The sequence below is a fragment of the Cheilinus undulatus genome, linkage group 1 (assembly GCF_018320785.1).
Source record: "Cheilinus undulatus linkage group 1, ASM1832078v1, whole genome shotgun sequence".
In the NCBI taxonomy this organism is placed as follows: domain Eukaryota; kingdom Metazoa; phylum Chordata; class Actinopteri; order Labriformes; family Labridae; genus Cheilinus; species Cheilinus undulatus.
The window spans coordinates 2,109,515-2,136,592 of NC_054865.1; the positions used below are offsets into that span (position 1 = coordinate 2,109,515).

At 40.2% G+C, this 27,078-nt stretch overlaps 1 protein-coding gene across 1 annotated transcript in view; it reads left to right on the forward strand.

Moving 5' to 3' along the window:
* Positions 1–813: 813 nt before the first annotated feature.
* dis3l (DIS3 like exosome 3'-5' exoribonuclease) overlaps positions 814–27,078 on the forward strand; it is a 41,570-nt gene continuing 15,305 nt past the window's right edge. The window contains exons 1-10 of the mRNA XM_041789477.1: positions 814–1,047; positions 3,369–3,522; positions 5,781–5,909; positions 10,360–10,495; positions 14,623–14,790; positions 17,882–17,960; positions 18,066–18,245; positions 18,649–18,818; positions 21,872–22,033; positions 23,857–24,107. Of these exons, the coding sequence (XP_041645411.1) occupies positions 912–1,047; positions 3,369–3,522; positions 5,781–5,909; positions 10,360–10,495; positions 14,623–14,790; positions 17,882–17,960; positions 18,066–18,245; positions 18,649–18,818; positions 21,872–22,033; positions 23,857–24,107 (1,565 nt within the window). The 5' untranslated portion in view covers positions 814–911. The remainder of the gene's footprint in view (positions 1,048–3,368; positions 3,523–5,780; positions 5,910–10,359; positions 10,496–14,622; positions 14,791–17,881; positions 17,961–18,065; positions 18,246–18,648; positions 18,819–21,871; positions 22,034–23,856; positions 24,108–27,078) is intronic.

Sequence of the window (27,078 nt, forward strand, 5' to 3'; positions counted from 1 at the left end):
AAACAATGCATCTGTATCGTTTCTGTCTCTCAGCTGTAGAAAGCAGGGACCCCAGGTTTGGCAGAGTGCAGAGAACACACTAACATGATTTGGTACCAGATTTAGGCAAGAAAATAAATGACTGGACTAAAAGTAAAGACTAAAATGTGGGGACTTTTATGGACTAAAACTAGACTAAAATGTTTTGAGTTTTCGTCAACTAAAACTAGACTAAATCTCAAAGAGGATAGATATGACTAAAATGTGACTAAAACTAAAATGCATTTCATTTAAAGACTAAATTTAAGTCTAAAAATAAAAATAGCCGCCAAAGTTAACACTTCTCTTGTCAAATGTGATATTTTGGCCAGTCTGGGCCCAGGAGAATCATTTTTAGTTGTTTTTGCACTGATGAGAAAAGCTTAGTAGATCAGTTGTGTTGATGAAGTATTTTTCTTCTGGGTGCTTTTGTGGAAAAAAAAACCCGACAGATATAAAGTGATTATGTGGGTTAAAATTTAAAAAGTGGGTAAATTACGACAAAGCCCCTACCACTAAGAGATGCCCTAAAGTACTTTGGTGTTGTGTTTTTGAAAAGCATCCATGTGAACTCATAAGAGATCTTCAAGTTGTAAACTGATGCTTCTGTGTTTAGGTCATAACAGTTATGTTAAAAATACACATCATGCAAGTGACTTTTTAAAAATAACCATTCTTTAATGCAGCTTACAGATGTTTTCGGTAGTTTGTAGTGTTTACTTGTTTCCTGAGCTTCCCAACAGCACTTGAACGCACCAATTATATTGCGTCATGACGTCAGCAAGGCTTGCGGCGCGCACTTCCCTGAAGTTTAGCATGATTGTTTACAAGTGTAGCTTCCCGCGTTCTGCTACGATAAAATGTCTGGATGGTAAATGGCTCGTCCTTGAACGATGAAGATGATAAAGACGGAGAAGATTCTTCATCTGAAGAGCTGTCGAGGCCGGAAGGTCCGTGTGGTCCGTGAACATTACCTGAGAGAGAAGGTTCCGTGCTTCAGCGCCCTGTGCCAGGCGGACTGTGACAACGGTAAAGTCCGCTTAAAACAACGGTGCATCGGTGTTACGGTCAGATTAGTCCCTATTAGTCGGTGACTTTCAGCGGAAGCCGTGTGCGGTTGTCATGGCAGAACAGATGTGACCTACAGAGGGTACTTCGATGTTTATTTTTGTTTCTCTGTCAAAATACGCTTATCAGATTTGCATTCAATGGATAACTTAACGAAGAAGTGTCTCGATAACTTTTTGAGTGATTGTGTACACATCAATGCGACAACAGATGGAGAGTCGCCAGTTAGCACGGTCACTCTTTGAGCCAATACACCGCCTCACACAAACACACTGAACAGCTGTGATTCTTGTACTTTTACCATGAATAAATGACCAAATTCTTACTGTAGTCAGTTTTTAAAGTCTAAGCATGACAGTATACCAGAATATCTCTAAATATACAAATCAAAACAAAGTTATTAGTTATTAGTTAGTGCGGTATTTGGTTTAAATCATATTATGTAATGAACTACAAAGATCATGCTAAATCTAAGTCAGTTTGTGCTGAAAACAGCCAAGCTGTGAACTCTAGTCTGGTGGTTCATAGTCACCAACAAAGAGCTGTTTGATATTTATAGGGGCTTTATTACAAATTAATGGCACTAATTAAGAAAGGCTATACAAAGAAAAAATTACATGCAGAGACACATTAACAGATCATACTGCAAAATCCAAGGTGTATAATAAAGTCTTCTAAAGGGGTACCAGGATACAAGTCCTAGGTTGTGTGCAGAGCGAGGTTTGTTTCCTGTATTATTCCATAGGGCAGGGGAGTCAAACTCAGTCACACCAGGGGCCGGATTCTGGATTCAGGTCTAACCTGAGGGCCTAACAGGGTCACCTTTTTAACCATAAACTGTCAACCTCGTTTCACGAGAAAAACAACTTAGCACTGTGATGATGAATAATTTTTAGGTATAAAAACTTAAAAAGATAAGTTTAAAGGCTCGTAATCAGAGAAAAGTAAATTTATTAGTTCAAAAAGGTCAAAACATGAAATGAAAATTGAAAAATAATGTTTTTAAAGGCAAATATATTCAAAAGAAAGTCAAAACTTTGAGTTTAAAAGGTCAAAACATGTAATAAAATTTGTAATCATGAAGTTAAAAGTCAAAATGTGATCCAGATTTTTAAACTGTGAGTCTAAAAGGTGGGATTATGAAGTCAAAGTAAGGATTTAAAAATATGAGGCAATGTAATAAAATAATTAGTTTAAAAGGTCAAAACATGACTTAAAATTTTAAATTATGAATCTAAAAGCTTAAAATACTATATGAGGGCGCGCGGTAGTCGAGTGGTTAAGGCGTGGCCATATACACAGGCGACCTGGGTTCAAATCCGGCCTGTGGCACTATTTCCTGCATGTCTCTCCCTGCTCTCTTCCCCGTTTCCAACTCTCAACTGTCCTGTCAAATAAAGGCAAAAAAGCCAAAAATACATCTTAAAAAAAAAAAAATACTATATGAGAAGTCAAAATTATGAGTTGAAATGCTCAAAGTATGAAATAAAAAGTAAAAATCCAAAGTTTGAATCCTTATTGTGAGATGCAAAATTAAAAATATGAAATTAAAACCCAAATCACTTTGTTTCCCCACATTCCTGACTTCTTATCGAAATATTTTTACTCCTTACTTTTTCAGATTTTATGACCTACCAAGGATATCTTAAACCATCAAGGATAAGTTCACATTTTTATTCCTGAAGAAATCTGCAGCCTTCAGACTGATGGACCAGTTATAACCAAAATATCATATGATCTTGCGGGCCGGATTTAACTGTTCCACGGGCCAGATTTGGCCCCCGGGCCTTGAGTTTGACACCCCTCATGATGATAAACTTAAATCTTCAATATTGTACTAGTGAAAATCAAATAATATTTGTTGCTATAACACAGCAACCTGTGTTCTGATACCAGGACAACAAAGGTGAAGCCTTAAATGTCATAAACTAGTTACTCTTAATTGTCACAAATAAACTGGCAACAGTCTGCAGAAGCTGTTTAAAACAGGATAAATTCCAGCTAAAACTACCTGCAGCATGAGTGCGTGTTTGAAAAGTCAAATGTCAATGCTGAACTCATGATATTGTATAAAAACAAATAATAGTCCAGATATTTCCATATGTTAACAGATAGCAATATCAGCATTAGATTTCACTTTTAACCATATAAACAAAATAAACTGGGATGTAGGCATCTGGATATGATATAGAAATGAGCAACACAAGTATATAATCAAAACATGACTGTCAAAATAATTCTGTAAGTACAGCTAAAGTCAAAGTTTCCTGTGTGTCCTCTAGATGGTAAAGTGCTTCCACGGGACCTGACCCACTATGTGGTTCCTGATGTCGGTGTTGTGGTTGATTACCTGGAGATTTTGGAGTTCAGAGAGCTGCAGGGCATCGTGTTCACACAGACCGCCTGTCAGGCTGTGCAGCACAACAAAGGACGCAGGTACGACCACAACAGCATGTACTATTAGAATGAGAACATGGGGGATAAGTGATGCAGGAGCTTCTCAGTAATACTTGGGGTGTTGCATTCCAGTTGGTAACCTTTTTTCTCTGCTTTAGTAACCTGTTGGTAGGCTAACTGTGTTGTTTCATCCCTAATAGTCAAAAACAGCCTAGAATCAAAGAGAGAGAGAGTACTGTCCAAACTCTAATTATTAGGTTGGCACAAATTTGGACCAAAATGTTGTAGAATTTTCCTTGTCAGATTTTAGTAAACTAAAATCCTCCTGTTCCCGAAGGTTCCTGTGGTGGCCAGGACCTTTAATTTTCCCTCTGTGTTTAAAATATGCCTCTAATGACGCCCTACCAGCGAAGAGTGTGAAGATGAGAGTGTAGGGGTCAGCCTCATTATATCAGAGGTCTGCTGACAAGGCTAAATTATACCCAGCCTGTGACTTTAAATGTCTGTTACTCAGCCACATACACTTGAACAGGAGAGCTCTGACAAACTTGATGAACTTGAAAATAAGAAGTCCCACGTGGCCTCAGGTTTCCTTTTTGATTTCTGCCAACTCTGCTCTTTTAAAAGTTGAATCTAAAGTATAATGGAGCTTCAGTTTGACTCTGTTGGACACATGCTGAGACCAAAATGTGTCATCAGGTCCAGTTTTAATATCTCGGCACCGTCAATGCCAGAGGCTGGAGCCATGATGGTTTTGGGTTGTCCATACGCACGTATATCCGTAGATGTGCCAGAGCCAGTCTTGTGAACTTGATATCTCAAGAACCCTTTCAGTGGTCTTCTGACTTTGCACAAATGTCTACAGTAACTGTGTTTACATGGACGTGGGTATCCTGGTTATGAGTTATACCCCAGTTTTTATCATATTCGGGTGTGTTTACATGCACAGAGAAACCTGGTTATTCATATCTCTGTATTAGGGCTGAACGATTTTCAAAAATAATCTAATTGCGATTATTTTTCCCAATATTGCCATTGTGATTTAATGTGCGATTATTTTTAGGTTCCCCATCTGGCAGCAGTCCATATTGCGATTTAATCTAATTTGCTATTAATTGCCCAGCCCTACCCTGTATTCATGAGAAAAACTAGTATCCCGGTTTCTGATCACTGAATCATATCTGTGCAGGCATCTGTGATGTTATTTTAAGAAATTGAAATTGAAATTTTAGAGAAATTACATCACTGTGGGTTATTTTGGGCTTAAGACAGTTAAATGCCAGCATTTGCAGAAATGGTAACCAGCTCACTACAATGATGATGGAATGATGACAGAAGAAAACAAAAAGAATTGCGTTTATAAAGAACGTGCTTACAGGTAATAAAGACTAGAAAAAAACGAGACTGAGAAGATGGCAAGCGGTGAAAGAAAAATTTCAGATGAATAAGCTTGATATAACTTGATATTTATTAAGTTATTATGACTATTAGGTGATTAGAATAATTATTATTAAACACTTTGAAAGTTTGACAGAGAGGCCAAGAAAGAGCGAAGCAACTTGCAGTTGACTTACTTGAATAAATAACTGTCCTGGAAACAACTTTAAAATAAAAGCATGTGAAAACAGGGGCAGCTCAGAGTGGGTCTTGAAAAAGATTACGCTTTTACTTTGAAAAATACACCAGAAAAGTCATCATTTCTAAATTTCAGGACTTGGAGGAGTTGACCGACTGTGCAGGATGTTTACTGAGTGCTGTCTTTCCATCTTCAGCTCACAGAGCTCTAATTCCCAGTAACTCATGGCGTGAGCAGTCATCCTCTGTCTCCACCATGACCTACCTCACTCAAACGCAGTACTTGTATCTGAAGTTAATGAAGTTAAACCAAAGTCGCGCCTGCGCAGGTAGTCTACAGCTGTCAGAAAACAGGATACTTCGTATACATGGCACAGTATCCCGGTTTCTTTTGGAGTTCTCCGGGTAGCAAAACAGGGTTTCTCAAAACAGGGATACTTTAGCATCCCGGACTCTGAAGACGTAGAGAAACAGGGATACTCAAGTCCATGTAAACACAGTCTATGACACAAGGATGATCTGATTAGATGTGGAGGTCAAAGGTTACAGAGTTCTTTTTAAAGACTCTGTAAAGTGAAATCCAGAAATACAAATTCACTGTAACAGAACTGAAAGAGGTGACACTCTGCTCATCTCACTCTGGATGATAAAGGGGGTCAGGACATAATCATTTTGACCTTTAAATAGTCCTAATCTTTGCTGCTGTGTTTGTCTCTTTTAAGGCAGTACAACCGTCTGAGAAACCTGCTCAAAGACCCTCGACATGACTGCGTGCTCTTTGCCAATGAGTTTCAGGAGTATTCCTACTGTGAGAGAGAGAAGGGCGAGAGCCAGGAGAAATGGCAGACCAGGTCAGTGCTCATTACCTCCAGAAACACTGTGGATGTAAATATTCAGAAACAATTCATTCATTCTGACGTGTATGAAGGGTTTAGGCCGTACAGAGAGCAGTCACCCATATACTGTAAATACTGTATATTTAGAAAACAGAGAGGAATTACTCATAAACATGAATATTTTATTATTAATGTTGTCACCATTTCAGATTAAAATAAAGGAAAAAAGCACCTGCCTGAAAACAAAAGCAGTATTCATGGACCTCCTGAAAAGTGAGAACTTTGTTTATCTTCCACAGTGAAGTTTTCGTGAAGCATCATCTCCTCTGGGTTTTTCAGCAGATTTTAGATGAAAGTTTAAAAATGAGCCTTAGTTATGTATAAATCCAGAATAAAATTAAACTTTGGATAAACTTGTACACCGGAGGCTGGAGGTGCAGAAACATACGGCACTGAAGGCCCGCCTCCTAGTTCAGCTGTCTCCATAAGGGCACAAAGACTGATGGGGAATAATCAGTGTTTCAGAAGATCCTTTTCTCTATTTTGGGCAGAAAACAGAATTATATTCAAAGAAAGCAGCAAAGCTGCACCACGGTCAGTCATCTGGTTTCATATAAATGGTTTTAAAGTGTGGTTGAGTTCCCCTCCCCTAAAAGAGCAAAATGGATGCTGTGCCCCAAATATCTGGTGGAACTATCTGCTATAAAAATCATTAGTTTTTACTAAAATCTTACCAAAGATTGAATTCTGGATTCATGATATGCCTTTCACCTTTCAAAGCCAATAAATGCACCAGATCTTATGTCTGTCATCAGGATGATCCACATTCCAAAGCATCAGTCTGATACCCTTGTTGATCCAAGATGGCACTGTGGCAACCTCCTCCACCAGCTGAAACGACTCCGTCTGCAAACATGCATGCAACAGCGTCACACTGGTTTAACTCCTGTCATAGTAATAGTGATAAAATTGCAATATATCAGACACTCCTAACTCCTACACTATGTTGCCAAAAGTATTCACTCACCCATCCAAATAATTGAAATCGGGTGTTCCAATCCCTTCCATGTCCACAGGTGTATAAAATCATCCCCTAGGCATGCAGACTGTTTCTACAAACATTTGTGAAAGAATGGCTCACTCTCAGGAGCTCAGTGAATTCCAGCGTGGTACTGTGATAGGATGCCACCTGTGCAACAAGTCCAGTGGTGAAATTTCCTGGCTCCTAAATATTCCACAGTCAACTGTCAGTGGTATTACAACAAAGTGAAAGCCATTGGGAACAACAGCAACTCAGCCACCAAGTGGTAGGCCACGTAAAATGATGGAGCGGGGTCAGCGGATGCTGAGGCGCATAGTGAGCAGAGGTGGCCAACTTTCTGCAAAGTCAATGGCTACAGACCTCCAAACTTCATGTGGCCTTCAGATTAGCTGAAGAACAGTGCGTAGAGAGCTTCAAGGAATGGGTTTCCATGGCCGAGCAGCTGCATCCGACGCTTTGCATCACCAAGTGCAATGCAAAGCATCGGATGCAGTGGTGTAAAGCACGCCACCACTGGACTCTAGAGCAGCGGAGACACCTTCTCTGGAGTGACCAATCGTGCTTCTCCATCTGGCAATCTGATGGACAAGTCTGGGTTTGGCTGTTGCCAGGAGAACGGTACTTGTCTGACTGCATTGTGCCAAGTGTAAAGTTTGGTGGAGGGGGGATTATGGTGTGGGTTTTTTTTTCAGGAGCTGGGCTTGGCCCCTTAGTTCCAGTCAAAGGAACTCTGAATGCTTCAGCATACCAGGAGATTTTGGACAATTCCATGCTCCAAACTTTGTGTGAACAGTTTGGGGATGGCCCCTTCCTGTTCCACCATGACTGTGCACCAGTGCACAAAGCGATGTCCATAAAGACATGGATGAGAGAGTTTGGTGTGGATGAACTTGACTGGCCTGCACAGAGTCCTGACCTCAACCCCATAGAACACCTTTGGGATGAACTAGAGTGGAGACTGAGAGTCAGGCCTTCTCGTCCAACATCAGATTTAGATTCAGATTAAATTTTATTAGTGTCCCAGAGGGCAAATTGGGTTGTAGCGAGAAGCACAAAAAAAAAAAAACAAACACATAAGACATGGAGTTACAGTACAAACATAAAACATGCACACAGATAGATGTTACTGAGCAATATGCTAGTACACACAAGTCATCACTAAAATAATGCCAAAGTAGTACTAAAATGCAGGGTCTGGGCACACAGTGACCACAGGCACTGTGCACAAATTGATATCGAGACACACAGTGTCTAGTAAGTGCAGTCTCTCGAAGAGTGATAAATAAAGTGTCTCTCATTGCAGGCATAGCAATGAGAACAACAATATAACAACCGTAAGGCAGCAGCGACAGCTACATGTACATTACTTACTTCTCTCAGCAGCATTCAATGCTCGAATGGAGACAGGAACAAATGAGTGTTTGTACCTGTTTTTAGTGGCCCGTGGGACACACAGGCGAAGACCAGAAGGAAGGAGGCTGTACTCAGAATGAAGTGGGTGAGCATCATCTGAGTGAATAGACAGAGCTTTCAAGAGCACCTGTCTGTTAAAGATGTGATCTAGGCTGTCCAATTGGATACCAGCTACTTTAGATGCCACCTTTACTCTTTTCCCAAGGGAATTCCTATCCTTGATAGAGAGATTACCACACCAACAGATAACAGAAAAGGAAATGAGAGACTCAATGTAAGCACAGTAAAACATTCTCATCAGAGTCTTGTCGACTTGGAATTTAGCCAATTTCCTCAAGCAGTATAGGCGTTGCTGACCCTTTTTACACAACATGTCAGTTTGTGACCTCACAAATGCACTTCTGGAAGAATAGTCAAAAATACCCAAAAACACACTCCTAAACCTTGTGGAAAGCCTTCCCAGAAGAGTTGAAGCTGTTATAGCTGCAAAGGGTGGACCGACGTCATATTAAACCCTATGGATTAAGAATGGGATGTCACTGAAGTTCATATACGAGTCAAGGCAGGTGAGCGAATACTTTTGGTAATATAGTGTATGTTAACTTTATTTAGGCTAAGCATGTTAAAAGTAAAGGCTGTAAGACCATCTCCAAGCAGCTAGATGTTCCTGTGATTACAGTTGACCAGATTATTCAGAAGTCTAAGGTCCACGGGACTGCAGCCGACCTCCCTGGAACCAAGAGACAGATAATAGGAATGGGAACCAAAGAGCCCAGAACAACTTCCAAAGAGATTAGATTCCAAAGTGGACTTAATGGAAGACAGCAGAGGAAGACTCCACTGTTGAAAGCAAATAATGAAAAAGACAGACTGGAATTTGCATGTTGACAAGCCACAAAGCTTCTGGGAGAACGTCCTATGGACAGACTAGACAAAACTGGAACTTTTTGGACAGTCCCATCAGCTCTGTGTTCACAGACACAGAAATTAAGCATCCAAAGAAAATAATTTTTCATTAGTTAATTTTCAGGACATTTTTGTTAATTGTTACTTTTGTCAGTTTCAGGATATTTCAGTAAACATTGTGGGTGTTTCTTTCTTTAATGGAAGGGTACCAACACCCTCAAAGCACCTCACACCTAAGAAAGTATGTTAGAATGCTGGGATAAATAAATTCTGTTCGATCATATTTGTGAGTCTCGTCTTCTCTAAAACTGTCAAATATTTACGAAGACATCCTTGGTTGAGAAAATAAAGAACAGAAGAACCTTTAAAGTGACAAGTATGTGGCATTGATTTAATTTTAGATTTTAGATTTTAGAATTTTAGCACTCAAAGCCCTCTTTTGGATCAGCAGGAACATACAAATGTTTTATGCTTGGTAAAAAATGTCCAAGAAAGGGCTATGATAATGAAAATAATGCTTGCAAAAATCAGACATGTAGACATTATTTGTTTTTCCCTTGAAATTAGATCCAAATAAAAGGTGTAGACACAGAAAATAGAACTGACAGATGTACTATTTCTGAAGGTTTTAAAGGCATGCATTTTCACCATGTTATGAGTGTGATGTCCATTAGTTTTAACACTGCATCAGATGCATTCTTTTGAAAGCAGGAAGATTTTAGAAGTCCAGTCTTTAGCTGTTGGCCTCCTCCTCTTCCTCTGATACAGAAAGTAGAGATTATAATGTGCCGTTAAAGTTCTGCTTACACCATGATTTTAGTTTTAATAAAAGATTTGGTCGTAACGTGGTGGCTCTTAATGATCTGGTGGTTTTAGTGCAGTTTTTAAAGGAGCAGTCTGCAGTAATGAAACAGTTTTATTACACAAACGAGACCAAACAGAGCCATAGATGAAGTCTGTGTTCTTTAATGGCTAACATCCTTTTTAAATTTTAGGTAGTATTATTTTATACTCTAGAATAACAAAGTTTAGTGCATTTACAGGCAAGCTGTCCGCATGGAGCGGTGGATTAACTCTTCCTGTATGTGTATGTGTGTTTTTAAGATGTGTGTACTCAGCAGCAGTGTGGTACCATAACCACCTGGCAGGTCTGATGGATGTGGTGATGATCACAGACGATGAGGAAGCCATCACTGAGTACAGCAGCCTCAACTCTGGAGTGTACGTCATCTCTGTGCAGGTAAACAAAACTCACCTGACCTCTGGGCTAAGGTGAAGCAGAGAAAGAAAATACTGGGAGATGGTATATGAGCCTGCAGTATGAGGAAGTTATCCAGGAAACTGTCTCTGTGTCTGAAATGTCAGAAAAAGAAAATCTATATTTATTTTCGGGAATCACTGGAGGACCTCATGGCTTTTCCAGTGGCTTTGCAGAAGTAATGAGTGATGTTCTGTCTTTCAGTCAACAAGCTGCCAACTATCTGACATGGTGTTTTCACAGTGCTGCATGATTTGGTAATAATTTGCTATTGTGATTATACTGGACAATAATGTAGTTTGTGCAGTTGTGACATAATTAATCCAAAAAGGATATCATGAGTCTACTTGGTTATCAAAGAAAATGCAGAGAATAATGATAGTTAAGAAATGTTTATTTCTCATCTCAAAATGTACAACGTAACATAAAAAATACAGAGCCTGACGTTCTTACAGTTCTGCTTTCAAAATAACAGAATATTTCCCATTGTTTGAAAATAAATATTGGCATCATTGTAGATATTCACAGAGCTGTTTAAAGCTGAGATATTTACTCCCTGTGATCTTTGGCCTTATTTATGTACACTCCTGATCAAACTTTTAAGACCAGTTGAAAAATTGCAAGAATTTGCATTTTGCACCGTTTGATCTTGAGAAGGTTTAAGTAGAGCTTCAGAATGCAAAAAGAAGAAATGGGTGTGAGACAAAATGAAAAAAGAGCAAGCAATTTATTGGAAATGACAGTTAAACTGAAATCGTCTGTTCATCAGCTGATCAAAAGTTTAAGACCACAGCCTTTAAAGCCAAAATCTGTAAAAAAAAATGTTTTTCTGTCAGGTACTCACAATGTCATGACCTCCTGATGGCAAAGGCTGAAAGGCTTTCTGTCTTTGAACGTGGTTGGATTGTTGAGCTACATAGCAAGGCCTTTAGCAAACCCGCCATCGCTGCTGAGGTTGGACGCAGTAAGACAGTCGTTTTGAATTTCTTCAAAGACCCTGAGGGTTATGGAACAAAAAGTCAAGTGGTAGACCCAGAAAAACTTCACTGGCACTCAGCCGTAGGATCCAATTGGCTGTCTGTCAAGACACGGGATGATCCTCGACCCAAATGAAGGCTGTGCCGACTGCAGCCCAGTAACCATCAGACGGCATCTGTGACGGAAGGGCTTTAAAAACAAAACAAACAAAAAAAAATTTTTCAAAGTCTCCTTCAGCACCTCTGAATTGCCCGTTTGGACTTTGCAAGGGCAACACCAAACATGGGACATTGAAAGGTGGAAGAAAGATTTATTCTCTGATGAGAAAAATGTGACCTTGACAGTCCTGATGGCTTCAAACGTTACTGGCATGACAAGGAGATCCCACTGGAGATGTTTTCTATGCGGCACAGTGGAGGGGGTGCCATCATGATCTGGGTGCTCTTTCCTTCAATGGAACAATGGAGCTTCAGGTTAGGAGGGGCGTCGAACGGCGGCTGGCTATGTGGAGATGTTGCAGCAGGCATCCCTCATGACTGAGGGCCCTCGTCTGTGTGGTCATGACTGAGGGCCCTCGTCTGTGTGGTCATGACTGAGGGCCCTCGTCTGTGTGGTCATGACTGAGGGCCCTCGTCTGTGTGGTCATGACTGAGGGCCCTCGTCTGTGTGGTCATGACTGAGGGCCCTCGTCTGTGTGGTCATGACTGAGGGCCCTCGTCTGTGTGGTCATGACTGAGGGCCCTCGTCTGTGTGGTCATGACTGAGGGCCCTCGTCTGTGTGGTCATGACTGAGGGCCCTCGTCTGCGTGGTCATGACTGAGGGCCCTCGTCTGCGTGGTCATGACTTAGGGCCCTCGTCTGTGTGGTCATGACTGGGTTTCTCAACAGGACAACGCTGCAGTTCACAGTGCCAGCCTGACAAAGGACTTCTTCCAGGAGAATAACGTCACTCTTCTGGACCATCCTGTGTGTTCCCCTGATCTAAATCCAACTGAGAACATTTGAGGATGGATGGCAAGGGAAGTTTATAAAAATGGACATCAGTTCCAGACAGTGGATGACCTTCATGAAGCCATCTTCACTACTTGGAGCAACGTTCCCACTAGCCTCCTGGAAACACTCTCATCAAGCATGCCCAAACCAATTTTTGAAGTGATCAACAAGAACGGTGGAGCTACTCATTGCTGAGTCCTTTATTCAAACTTTTATTTCTCTTTTGAGGGATGTTTTTTTTTAGTTTTCTTTTTTTTTTTTTTTTTTCTTTTTTGAGCTATGGTCTTAAACTTTTGATCAGCTGATGAACAGCCGATTTCACTTTGATTGTTGTTTTCAGTAAATTGCTTGCTCATGTTTTTTGTCTCAATCCCATTTCTTCTTTTTGCATTCTGAAGCTCTACTTAGAATCTTCTTAAGATCCAACAGTGCAAAATGTAAATTCTTGCACTTTTTCAACTGGTCTTAAAATTTTGATCGGGAGTGCAGGGTCTGACATTAACGGTTGCCCAAATGCCCAGGGCAACTTCAAAAAGCCGATGGGCAAGCAAAACTTGTAAGGAAGGAAGCACAACTCTGAGCTTTTCTATTCATTTATTTTCTTTTCTCGTTTCTGTTACGACGGAGCTCCCGAGTAGCCAGATGCAGTGTGTTGCTGCCTCCATTGGCTGAGCGTGTCTGCTGACGTACAGACAGCTGCACAAACTTAAACTAAAAACCTTTATGAAGGTAAACACTGTCATCAGTAAAGAGTCATGGTAGGTCACATCAATAAATCTGTTACCTACATAAAGAAGACAGGCTTTAACTTGCAAATTTAAAACATTTATTATTTTAAATCTGTATTTTATTACCGTTGGATGCGCTCAACAGAGGAGTGTGTGTAAGAGAAGAGAGCAGAGGAAGTCCGCCAGTGCAGTTTGCTCATTCATTGAGGTGTGCAGTCTTGTTTAATCTGAAGCTTCCAATTTACTTGTTTTAACTATTTCTCCAGCCACATCTTGCCGATGCTCTCTCTCACTCTCATCAATGAGCACTACTCACACGGATCACACATGGAGATAACGTCATATCTAGTGAAATTTGTCCAAACATCTCAGAGCATTTCAGAGCTCTAACTCAGCACATTCTTATATCTTAAAAAGTCTTTAGGCCAGGTGGAACTTTCATAACACTGGTGTTGGGCCAAAGACTGGTATCTCCAAAATGATCACTTTCCAGGGAATGAAAAGTTTATAATTTATAAAAATGATATATGATTTATAAGAACAAGCTAAAATCCTGAAAAATTGAGATAAAAGGTTTTAGACTGATGTCAGTGATAAAATAAATATCTGGTTATCATCAGTGACAGATTGGTTCTTCTGACTCTATACAGACATTTGCATTCCATTTAACCTCATAATTATCCACCAATCCCCTGTTTTATTTCATTTTAACTACAGATTAACTGATCTATTATCTACCTTACATTCCTGGTTTGTATTGTGGCTCTCGCTAAAGTATTTTCTGGACAATGTGGCTCTTTGGTAGATTAAGGTTGAGTACCACTGGTCTAACTGTTACAGTTACATGGTGCAACTGTGAAATAGCATTTTAAAGGGGCACTATGTAGTTTGAGGGAAGACATTTTTAATCAAACAAGAAAAATCTTAATTGGTTGATTTTCATGTGTCAGCAAAATTCCTTCAGTTTCATGAGGAATAAACCAAATAAAAACAGAAGAAAAGCACCATTTTATACCTGGTGCATTGGTAGCAGACCCCACCACCTCTCTAGTGTCAGTGTTTTGCTGACCTCCTCTGAGAATAGTTGGTTTCATCAGTTACGAGAAAAATATTTCTGAGTTTGTATTATTACCAGCCAGAAAAAGTACCTCCTAGACAGGGCAAATAGGAATTTAGATGGGGCAAGTAGATTTGGGAAGCACTTGCCCTGAAGGGCAAGTAGGCAGAAACCTTAACATCGGACCCTGGAGTGTATTAGGCTTTCCATGATACCAGATTGTTGCATTTTAATACGGGTCTAGCTAGAATGAGTTGTTATCTCGTGCACATTGGGGTGTGTGATGTAGGGGATGCTTCAGCTGTGGACTGTGCGGCAGAGTCACTGCCAACATTTGTGTCTTTGTTTTCCAGGATTTCTTACAGAACTTCTGGCCAGACCTGCAGGCAGCTCATGATTTGTACAGCTCCATCTCTCAGGCACTGCAGGAAAAGGAGAGTGAGGGCTCACAGAGAGAGTACACAGAGCATCTGCCCGCTGAAATCCTGGAGGCTGGAATCAAATCTGGACGTTACTTTAAGGTATCAGTACAGTTACTCTGAATTTAATGACTGCAACTTCATATCTGTTTTTTCATTAAAGGACAGAAGAAAAGGACTCTTAAATTGCTTCTGCAATAATAAAATGTCAAGTAGATTTTCCATCTTGTGAGGAGCTTATTTACTTCAGCAGGAATGACAGACGGACACAGTAGCATTAGATTAGATCAAGTTTAACATAATGTACCTTTGTCCAATCACAAAGGAGAGAAACAGGTGAGGAACCAGGATCTTTTTATTAGGTCTTCAGTTATTGTTCAGTTTATTAAATGTCAAAGGTTTTTCACACTTTCCAAGAGTCCAAAGAGACATCTCTTCATTATTTCTTGACTTTTGGGGACCAATATAGAGAGCATTACTAGGACTTCATCACTGTCTTCACTGCAGACTGTCACTACACCCGAACAGTTTAGGAAACACAAAGCAGTTCTATAGAGCCGAGAAGGGTTGGGAATCACAGGGTACCTCATGATACAATACACAATACCTGGTCCACGTTACCGATATTATCATGATACAGAGATACTGCGATAATCGATATATTGCAAGAAAATTGTATAACAATACATCACAAAATATGCCTCACTAGAGAATTCAAAATAGTTGTAAAATGGTCAAGTGCAGGATTTCTCAATTTAGTTACTGCAATTTAGTGTCAATTTCACAGAATTTGACAGACTGAGCTGAAGACTGAACATAGAGTGCATAAAGTCTATACAGTGTATATATATATATATATATATATATATATATATATATAGGTACAGTGTTTCACAAATTTATTAGACCACCACCCAAAGTAAGGTTTCTGCCACAGCTGCCCTAAATTAACAACATTGGTAATTACCAAAATCATTTTTCATGTTTCTGCAATGGTTAATACACCAATATGTAGAAGCTCTTTAACCCAAATGATATTTTCAATGCTAAAATATCATTTTTATTGTTATCCATGAATTTTCAAATTTACTGATTCACAAAAAAAAAAAAATGTAAAGCACATTAATATTTCTTGATTAATATGTCAAATTACAGTTATTTACTTGCATTCCTGAACAGAAAACGAGTTTTAGTGGTTGAATGTTATGCTTGATTTATTTCTGACTTCTCAGAGAAGCCCAGTGAGCTGGCTCAAATTTGGATGAATTCAGTTTGAAATTCCCCATTCCTGTTCAAAATGGTAAAACATGGAGAGTTCGCTGAAAATGAAAGAGTCGGCATTAAAGCACTTCATGATGCTGGATGGTCTTTGAGACAAATATGACAGGTGATCTAATAAATTTGTTAAGCACTGTATATATATATATATATATATATATATACTAATTTTAAGTTAATATGGAATATAACAAAACAGAATAAAGCTATATAAAAATATGTAGTCCTGCATCATCTCGCATTTTCCCCATTTGCTGTACTGAATTTAAAAGCTGCTGTTTTTTTTCAAGAAAAGGGGAATAAATCAATATAAAATCAAAATAAATGTACTCTAATCTTTTATACTTCACATTATATCCATTTTTATATCATGACATCACGACAAGGTGCTTGTGGAGGGAGACTATGAGAGACCAGCTGATCATCACATCCAGCTAAAGACAGACGGACTGTGTTGAGGAGGGCATGACGTGATAAGCCAGTGTTTTTTTATCGTTTTTACGGAAGCCATCATTCTTAGTGACACTACACGGAACAGGTCCTTACAAGTAAAAGAAAGTATTGACTGTGATTATGGTTGCATGAGCAGAGACCAGCGGTAGCTTCCACAGGCTGGTTTGTTGACGTTAGCCGTTAGCTGTAATGCTATAATGCCACTTGCAGATTTGTCGTGTTGTCTGAGTATTTCATTCTTGCATGGCATATCTTGCAAACGACGGTCTAACTCCTGTGTTAATGATGTGGAAGCCAAGAAAGGTCCACACATCTGTATAAATGCAGCAGAAGTCGCTCTGCTGGGTAGGCACGAGCAGCCGGCTCGCTCAGACCAGAAGTCTAGCGTGATCTTGTTGTCTAAAGAGAGGAGAAGAGGGAAGCGTTAAGTGCCTGCAGCCAACTAGTGGTCAGGTCGTGAACTTAGACCACAAACTACTGCACCAACAAAATAAATTATTAATTAATAAAATTTCGATACAGTCTCACGCTAGGAAATATCGCGATTTTTTTTTTGTCCCATCCCTAGAGCCGAGTTAAAGTTCCTTTTAAAGACTATATCTTAAATTTGGTGGTCGTTTTCAGCCATGAATCTCTGCTCTGTCATGATGCAGAAGGGGAGGGGGAGAGCATAGAACAGCGAAGAGCTGAGGGGCTGAAGATCAGAGACATTCAAAGCAGCATGATACGGTGCAAAGCTCTTCCTTTGTCATGTAAAGATGGCAAGGAACAAGTAAGAGGAAGAGGCATCAGGAGTGTTGGACAGAAATATTTCCTTGGTTTCCTTAGACTTCCATCCCTCACAAGCTTGTTTTACCAGAAAAGGGGATTACGGTGTGCATGAATAATATCTGTGATTGATTTTTTGTGCTTCTGGGGTAACATGTTTCCCAGCCGTCAAAGGATTCTTCCATTTTCCTGAAGACTCAGCCTGAAATTCACAGACCAGATTTGTGTTTTTTAAGATTTATTTTGGGCTTTTTGTGCCTTTTTTGATAGAGGAAGACAGTTGATACAGCCAGAAGCAGGGACAAGAGTGGGGAGAGACATGTGGGAAAGGGCCACCTGCGTACATGGGGTGCGCCTTAAACCACTAGGCCATCTGCGCCCCAGAATATGTAATGTAAGCCTGCAATGCTGCGTGATACAAGAAGATGTCTGACGTGCATGCTTTTGAGACACGGTATAAGCATTCAGCCTCTTTTCCAGTTTTTCTTGCCCTGTTCCAACTTTTTTGTGACGTGTTGCACTCATCAAATTCACAGTTTTTCCATATAATTTTTGGTTTAAACATTAACTTTCTTGTCTCTTGACTGTATTCACTTGAGTAATCACTGTTTTTAATTCACATTTTATACGACGTCCCAGTGACACCTGTGTTTGTAGTTGCAGCTCTAAATCAGATTTTCCTGTTCCTTTTCAGGGAACTCTGAATGTCAGCAAGCACCGAGCTCAGAATGAAGCCTCGATCCTGACAGAGGGTTTGTCAGACACCAACAAAGGTACAGAACTGCAGACCCTGAGCTGTAGTCATTGAACCAGTGAAATTCCTTTAGAACAAACATCTGCTGTCCTCTTCGTCTCATCCTGGTCTCTCACTCTCTCAGATCTGAGCGGGGGCTTGTTAGTGTTCGGTGTGAAGAATCGTAACCGGGCAGTGCACAGGGATGTGGTTGTGGTTGAATTGTTGCCGAAGAGCGAGTGGAGAGGAAAGGTCAGCGCTCTGAGTGAAGGTCAGAGTGAGGATAGGAGCGGAGAGGAGAACGAGAGTAAACCGATGCCTACAGGTGAGAATCCTGACTCATTAACCTGAATAACTAAGCTGTGTAGTATCTTCTCTGTGCTTTTATTTTGTAGTACATGATGTTCTGGAGCGTTAGGAACAAACTTTGGTAGATATATATTAGCTTGTGGTTTAAGAGGCTAAACAGCTCATTTTGATGCAGTTGTAGACTAATGGTGTGCACTGTGTGGAAAAGGGCGCTTCATTCTTAGGAAGCCTTTCTGAGCACAACACCTGCACCAGGTCACATAAGTAGGAAAAAATTAAATGTCAGAATTTCAGTGATCCATTTTTGCTGCTCTGTTTTTAAATGGTAAATAAAGAATAGCTTGTTTCTTGGTTTTGGATTTCTCCACTTAAAACAAAATCCAAAGCTCTGTTATGCTGTCTGATTTAAAAACCCTCAGGCCGAGTTGTGGGCATCCTGCAGAGGAACTGGAGGGACTATGTGGTAACTTTTCCTCCCAGAGACGGGACTCAGTCACAGGGCAGAAACTCTCAGAGGATCCTGGCTGTTCCCTGGGACCATCGGATCCCAAAGATCCGCATCAGCACTCAGCAGGCCGACACTTTGCAGGTGGGCTTTACCTCCATGTGACTCCAGCTGGGTTATCATTGTCCATAAGTCTAAATCTGTGATACCATAAAAGTAAAAATCAAACAATATGAAACCACAGAAACAAAAATAGATTTTATGATACCACACACTTATGGACCCGCCCTCTGGCAGGCAAGAAAGGCTTACAGGTGCATCTCAAAAAATTAGAATATCATGAAAAAGTTCAATGTTTTTTGTCACTCTTCTGAAAGTGAAACCTATATATTATATAGACTTGTTGCACATAGAGTGAAATATTTCAGGCCTTTATTTCTTGAAATGTTGATGATTATGACTTACAGATAATGGAAACCCAAAATTCAGTGTCTCAAAAAATTAGAATATTACATAGGATCAATAAAAAAAGGATGTTTTACACAGAAATGTCAGGCTCTGAAAAGTATGTTGATTTTTATGTGCTCAATACTCGGTTGGGCCTCCTTTTGCATGAATTACTGCATCAATGCAGCATGGCATGGAGGCGATCAGCCTGTGGCACTGCTCAGGGGCAATGGAAGCCCAGGTTGCTTTGATAGCAGCCTTTAGGTCATCTGCATTGTCGGGTCTGGTGTCTCTCATCTTCCTCTTAACAATACCCCATAGATTCTCTATAGGGTTCAGGTCAGAATCAAGCACAGTAACACCATGGTCATTGAAGCAGCTTTTGGTACCTTTGGCAGTGTGGGCAGGTGCCAAGTCCTGCTGGAAAATGAAATCAGCATCTCCATAAAGCTTGTCAGCAGAAGGAAGCATGAAGTGCTCTAAAATTTCCTGGTAGATGGCTGTGTTGACTGTGGACTTCAGAAAACACGGTGGACCCAGCAGATGCCATGGCAGCCCAAATCATCACTGACTGTGGAAACTTCACACTGGACTTCAAGCTATGTGGATTCTGTGCCTCTCCACTCCTCCTCCAGACTCTGGGACCTAGAAGAGTGGCCCTTTCCTGCATGTGTCTCCCCTGCTCTCATCCATGTTTCTGACTCTATCCACGATCCTCCTCTATCTAATAAAGGCACAAAAATGCCCAAAAATAAATCTTAAAAAAAGGGTGACTGTGACTTTGTGAGCAGAGTCAGTTGTCTCTCAACCAGACAGACCAGGGGTTTGATCCTGCAGTCACATGTCCATGTGTGTGTGGATGAGTACAAATAAGTTTAGTTACTGTTGATGGTTACTCCACACAGCAGCCTTCACCATCAGTGTGAATCTGGAGAGAAAGAGCTTGACCTGCAGTAGGGATGGGAACAATTAACAAATGATTGATTAATTGGTCGTTAAGAATTTGGTCGATCACGTGGAATTCAGGCGATTTGATGTTGGCATTTAATAAAGAGGCTAAACATGTCTTACTCTGCACTGCACAACGATATCTACTGTCATGACATTGTGAGTGGGACCATGCCTTGTTTATGTTTAAGAGCCCTAGGCTTTCGAAGGGTGACAATAAATAAATCATCGAGAAACACACTCATTAATTGATTGTTAACATTACAGATGCTTGAATTGGCAGGTTTCTTACAAATGCCCATCCCTAGCCTGCAGAATAAAATGCTCTGAGCAGTCAGATGACTAGAAAGAGATTTTTGAGCTGAAGTTCATGTAGGATTTACTATTTATACATTAAACATGAAAAATGACAGAGATCCTATCATTAAAAAAAAGTAAAATACACAAAAGTCCACATCACTAGAAATATAATTGTGACCTGGCTGGTTGAGTCAGACTCTTTCTAGCTCCTGACTCAGCAGAGACCCTTCTGGCTCTTTCCTGTACAGTACAGTACTTTCTCACTTTCTCATTTGAAATCAAATTATATCTGGAGAAGTTGATAGTGTAACCCTGATGAAAGGATAAGTTTGTCTTTAATGAAATAGCAAAGTACAGGGCAGTCATGCATCTATTCGTTCTATATAACTCAAAAGAGAGTTAGTGATATTGAGAGAATTTTGGTTTTCTTAAGAGCTCATCAAACTCATCTCATTTTACCAGAATACCAACGCGGGTTCTTGTGTGATTTAGAGATGATATTGGCCAATCTCTGAGTGATTACTTGATTGTGGAGTCAATGACCGGTTAAACTGTTTTGGCTGACTGAGACAGGTAGTCTAGGGGGGCGCGTGGAATGTGACTTCTTTTCAGGAGGACCTCTGCATGCCTTTGTTCAGAATATCCTGAGAGATGGGGCATGAGCCTGGAGCAGGCCTGGATGATGGCCATCAGAATCAAAGGGGACATATTTTATTATTTTAAGACAAGTTTTTATAGGTATTAGAGGTCCCTAAAATATGCCTGTGAAGTTTGTTGCTGAAAAAACACTCCAGTATTGGATTTTTGCATATCTAAAAGCCCCTGTGTTTCAGCCCTTCTCAGAACGAGCCGTTTCTGTGTCTGTGGCTTTAAATGGTAATAAGCTGTCTGACTCCACCCCTGTGCACACCCTTCTCAGGAAATGGATGCAGCACTCATGATATTACAGACACTTTTTTTCCAAAGTTTAGACTGGGATTCAAACCATCAATCTTCCAGGCCGTAGTCAGCAGGGTAACCTACTGAGCTATCCAGCATCTCAGCTGGTAGCTGAGAGGATCAGGAGAGGAGGGCGGAACGTTCCTCCAAGTGGGGGAGGGCCAACCAAACCTGGGGGCGGGTGCTTAGGCCTTTGGTGAGGTCACTAGATGTCAAATCTGAGAACAACTTGTTTCAACACTCATTTTCTGAAAGGTGGAGAAAAGAGGGGGAAAGGGAATGGGTTTTTCTGGTACTTGAGGGGATTATGGACAGGCCAGAGACACATATTTGTGTTAGAAAAGCCTGAAAAGTGGTTTTTGCATAATACATCCCCTTTAAAGAAAAATAACCATGATCATTGTGAAACAAAGCTTATTTCTTAGACTATCATTTTGGCATTAAAATCCATAATCTCTGCGTCCTAATTCAGAACGTATAAAATGATCAGCATTGTTATTCATGCTTATTTATTAAAACGCTCAGTGTTGCCTGGTTTGAACTGTTGTCTCTTTATTTTTCAGGATCACAGGGTGGTGGTGCGCATTGACTCATGGGAAAGCACTTCTCTCTACCCTAATGGCCACAGTGTGCGGGTTTTGGGCCGGGCTGGGGAGCTGGAGACAGAGGTCCAGACGATCCTTATAGAGAACTGCATTAATGTCCCTCCTTTCTCAGATGCACAGGTAACACAGAAAACCATCCCTCTCTTTATGTTTGAACAGCTCTCATGTTACGCTTAAATTTCAACCTGGGCTCTGTTTTACAAAATGTTTTATCATGAGAGCTGAACAGTGAGGATTAAAAGTTAGGCTTTGTCTGGTAGAAGTAAGATGTAAGGCGTCCATAGCCAGGTCACCATTTTCATTACAATGACACTGGAGTTCAGTGTTCAGCCCTCTGGAGGTGTTGTGGGACAAACTGAACTAAACACCACCAGAGGGGGCTGGCTGCCCATAGGTCTGCACAGTTGACTTTGTAGGGCCATTTTCAAGGGCTTAACGTGGTTGAGGGATCTCTTCACCAAGAAGTTATCCTTTAAGTAGGGAGCAAGTATCTTGTGTTTATATTCATACCCTCTCTGGAGTTAAATGATATCAATTTTGATACCACTGCAATAAAAAAGAAGCCCAGGGCACTAAATACTGGGCAGTGTCTTGTTTTTATTCACCAAACAACTAATCTATTCCAGTTTCAAACAAAAAACTAAATTTGCTTGTCTTTTAAAGTGTCATTTATGTACCCCACCTTAAATGAAATATATTTAATATTATGTCACTTAAAGCCTGCTCAGACTACAACATTGCAGCTCATCATCAAAGCTCGGTCCTGATTTTGCAACCAGGAACAACAAACACTCTTGTAGTGTGACATATTTAACAAGGCATCTAGACACCCAAAGACCCCGGCTTGACAAGGCTTGCATTTCAGAAATTTTCTTACATTGCTGTCTAGTTTGACACCCTGACCTGCTCAGTTTCAGTCTATGCTCTCTCACAGACTCTTCCTCCATGCGCTGGCAGACTGCAGTGTGATCACATCGCAGTGTCAGCCAATCAGAGAACTTCAGGGAGGGGCATTAAACTCTGATTGGCTGCTTCAGCTCCAATTAGATTGCGGCATCATGGGGATAGGCCGCAATCGTGTTTTAATTCCAACCTATTAAATCCCTAAAGACCCAATATTTCCCATTTACCTCCATTCATTTTGATGGGACATGGCCAGCATTTTCTGAGCAAAGTACCAGGAGGGATTGCTCCAATCAGTGCTGATGAGTTGCTGGCTGTCTGTTCATTCAGCCTTTATTATAACCACAAGGGAATGGTTTTGGCGACTAGTTAGAACTAGAAGCAGAAATTCTGATGTGCTGATCATCTATTTTTAATAAAAAATCAGATTGATCAGTCCCTGATCAATCTGAGTGTGCCCAGTAATATATGTTTTTCCTTTGTGTCTTAGTTGTATTACTTCTGTGTTTGTGCCTTTAACTCTTCTGTATTTTAAGAGTCCATTTGTCTCATGAGAAGAACATTAAGGAAGGTGTTGTTGCCCCGTACAGGACATGTCCCTGAACACGTTCCTCAGGTTTGAAGTGTCTCTTGAGAGTTCACGTTCAAAGAGTTGCTCTTCTTTTAAAGTACGTTTGCTCAATGAGGACATAAGGATGAATAGCTGCAGTACCAGACACAGTTTTAATTGGAGGGCTTGTTGAACTAGAGTTGCCTTATTTCTTTCCTTTTCACTACATGCAGCATTTGTTAACCCTTTTATTTCTTTTTAATGTTCTTCTTTTTATTAGTGCAATCCAAGGTTTAGCTAGAATTAAATGACCTTTTTTATTTCTGCTGAGATTCATCTTCTTTTATTTTGTAAAGAACGTCCTCTGATGAAAAACAGTCCCAGCAGGGCAAACAGGCTCTCATCTCAGCCCAGAGCAGAATGAATAATTCATACTACAAACCTTTAGGACCTCGTGTGACCTCATCTTTCTCTCCATGTCTCTCCTCAGCTCAGAGAGATGCCGGTGAACTCCCTGGAGAAGCCATGGATGGTGGATCCCGCCCAGGTAGGACAGAGGCGGGACCTCAGGGAGACTCACCTGGTGTTCAGTATCGACCCAAAGGGGTGTGAGGACGTGGACGACACTCTGTCGATCCACAGCATCGCTGGAGGGAAGTGGCTAGAGCTTGGCGTCCATATCGCAGACGTTACGCACTTTGTCACCGAGGGCTCGCTCACTGACCTGGAGGCACGCGCACGGTACTGAATCAGATTTTAGTCTCAGGTCTAAAGAAGAATGGAAAAGAAAAGATTTTATAAGGCAAAGCAAGCATGATTATTTTCCAAATCAGTGAGAAGTACCCATAGGTAGATTTTCCCAGTCCTGTAACTTTCTCCTCATCACAGCTGCTGCTGCTCTGGTGTTTATATAAATTAACAACTGTAGATGAAAAATCCTCAGCACAGTAAGTCAGCCACTATATTAAGACTCATGGCAAGGCATCTGTAGGCCACACAATATAAATACTGTGTAATATTTACTCTGTAATTGGCAGTAGTCTCCATCTAGACATTTTGGCATGCTACCTAACTTGATCAAAAGGAGATTTTTCTGTATTTATGTGATGTTTAGGTCTCACTATGAAATGCACTTTATTCTTCATCCTCCCAGGAGTCCTCATGTCACTGTTCTCTCTGCTCCATGATTATTTTTCTAAGTTATAATTAGATTAATATTAACTAAACAAAAGGAAAATCAACATTTCTAATTCTTTTCTATGGAGGTGTGTGAGTCGAAGGATTCATTCAAATTTCCATGCACACACTAAGGCTCATCAGTGGATGTAACGGTATCAAAATCTCACTGTACGATACGGTACACCTCAGAAACCAGTCCACAGTTCACTTTTTACTATGGTATCAAAAAAAAAAAAAAAAGAAGATGTGGAAAACAGTGACTTCAGTATTTATTAAACAACATTTGCATTTTTCATTGCAAAAAAGTGCTGTATGTGTGCATTAGGCCTAAAGATCTATCCTTATGCTTTGGCTTCAGCATGTTTACTTCTAAAACCTTCTAAAACCTTTATTGTCCACCACTGAGAACAGCTGCAGGTCTTTGCTGATGTATTCATTGATTCGTTCCTTCTTAGGAGTCTTTAGTCATGGCAGGATTCTGCTGCTCACATTTTCACGGATCTGAGTATGTTTTTAATTGTCCATCAGCGTTTCTGCTTTTTCATTTCCTGACACCAAATTAAAATGTCTTTCCACACATCAGATTTAAAAGTCTTTGGAGCCTCCACAGTATAACTTTGTCACTCAGTTCTCCCCTCATAGCATCCAACATTTTCATGCTGTTAGATCAAGCTGGCAAGTGGAGTGCAAAGGATGATGGGTAAGCAAGGGCTGATAGTAACTGTAGTTCCTGCTTTCCTCCGCTCTGCTCCACAAAAAAGAAAACTGCATTTATTGCATTTTATTTAAAATCTTAACATTCATAAAAACACTGAGATGCTAGTGTCATGGCGATGTTAAACCTCTGTTATTAACTCTTACTGTCCTCACTAATCATTTCTCCTTTTAAAATTGAAATAACCACAAAATCCAATGTAAACCAGGATTTCTGATACCATTTTTTCATCTAAAAAGTTGGCTGTGGCTTCCATACCAGCACAAAGTGCTGAGATGTGACAGCATTACTAAAGTGTGTGCAGCGGCCACTGTCACCAAGGCCGCCCAGAAGGGGAGAGCTTTCTGGGGCCCGATCAAACAGGAGGCTCATGGAGGTCAGCAAAATCATGGTCCATTGTAAAGTTAAGCTGTGATAGCCTTATTTTATCTTACATCTGAATAATAACTGCTCTTATGTAATCAACAAAAGTGAATTCTATTTATGTATACTTTAGTGCAACATGGCCTTTTTCAAAATGTAAACCTTTTTCTTAAAACAGAACTAGTTTTTAACTGGTGATGTGAACAGAGTGGATGGGCACACTAAACCAGACCATTATTTGCACAACCGTCAGGATGTCCGAACAAAGTAGAAGAATCTGAGGCAACTTAAATGGAACAGAATTGAGTGTGATAAGAGACAAAAATGGGTAGAAAGTGGCAGAAATGTGTAAAAGTATCAGGAATTTGAGGCAAAAATTGGTTAAAAGTGTTGAAAACGGCAAAAATGGGTTAAGATTGGAATAAAAAACGGGGCAAAATAGCCAAGGTGGAAAAAAGATTACAAAAATGGGCAAAAGCTTCAGAAATGGTTCACAAAGGGCAAAAAGAAGTGGCAAAACCAGGTTAAAGTAGCAGAAATCTGTGTTGCAAATGGGTTAAAAATGGCAAAATAAATGGCAAAAATGGGCAAAAAAGTGCAAATATGGACTACGAGTGGCAAAAATTGACAAGTGGAATAACTGGGTTAAAGTAGCAGAAACAGTGGCAACAATGGGTAGAAAGTGGCAAACAAAGTGGCTTTATAGGCAAAAAGTGTCAAAAATGTGTTAAAAGTCTCAAAAAAGGCAAAAAGCAGGAAAAATGGATTAAAAGTAGCAAAAACAAGTTGCAAAAATAGACACCAAGTGTAAATAAGATGGGGAAAATTGGCTACAAGAGAGCCACAAACTTAGAGGTGAAAAGCAGCAATTAAAATAGGTCAAAGGTGGCAAAAGTGGTTAAAAAGCGGCAAACACTGGGAGAAAAGTGGCGAAAAGGGCAGAATGTGGCAAGAAGGGTGAGAAGTGACCAAAAAATGAGTTTAAGGTGGCAAAAAAAAAAAATCAGAAAGTGGCAAAAATCCAAAAAAAGGTGGGAAAAATGGGCAAAAATCAGAAAAAAAAGGTGGGGAAAAAGGCAAAGTTGGCATTTAATTGCAAAAGGCAGCTTAAATGGGTGAGAAGTGGCAAAAATAGGCAAAAAGGGGCAAACACTGGGGGACAACTGGCAAAAATGGGGAGAAAAAGTGGCAAGAAAGGGCAGAAAGTGGCAAAAATGGTCCACAAGTGGCCAAACCATGGCAAAAATGAGTGAAAAGTGACAAAAATGGGCAAAAAATCAGAAAAAAGGTGAAAAAAAGGAAATTAAGTGGAATTTAACTGCAAAAGGTAGCCTAAATTGGTGGGAAATGGCAAAAATAGGCAATAAGGGGCAAAAAAATTGCAAAAAGCAGGATAAAAACGTCAAAAATGGGTCAAAAGTGACAAAAAGAAGTGGCTAAAATGCACTAAATTCG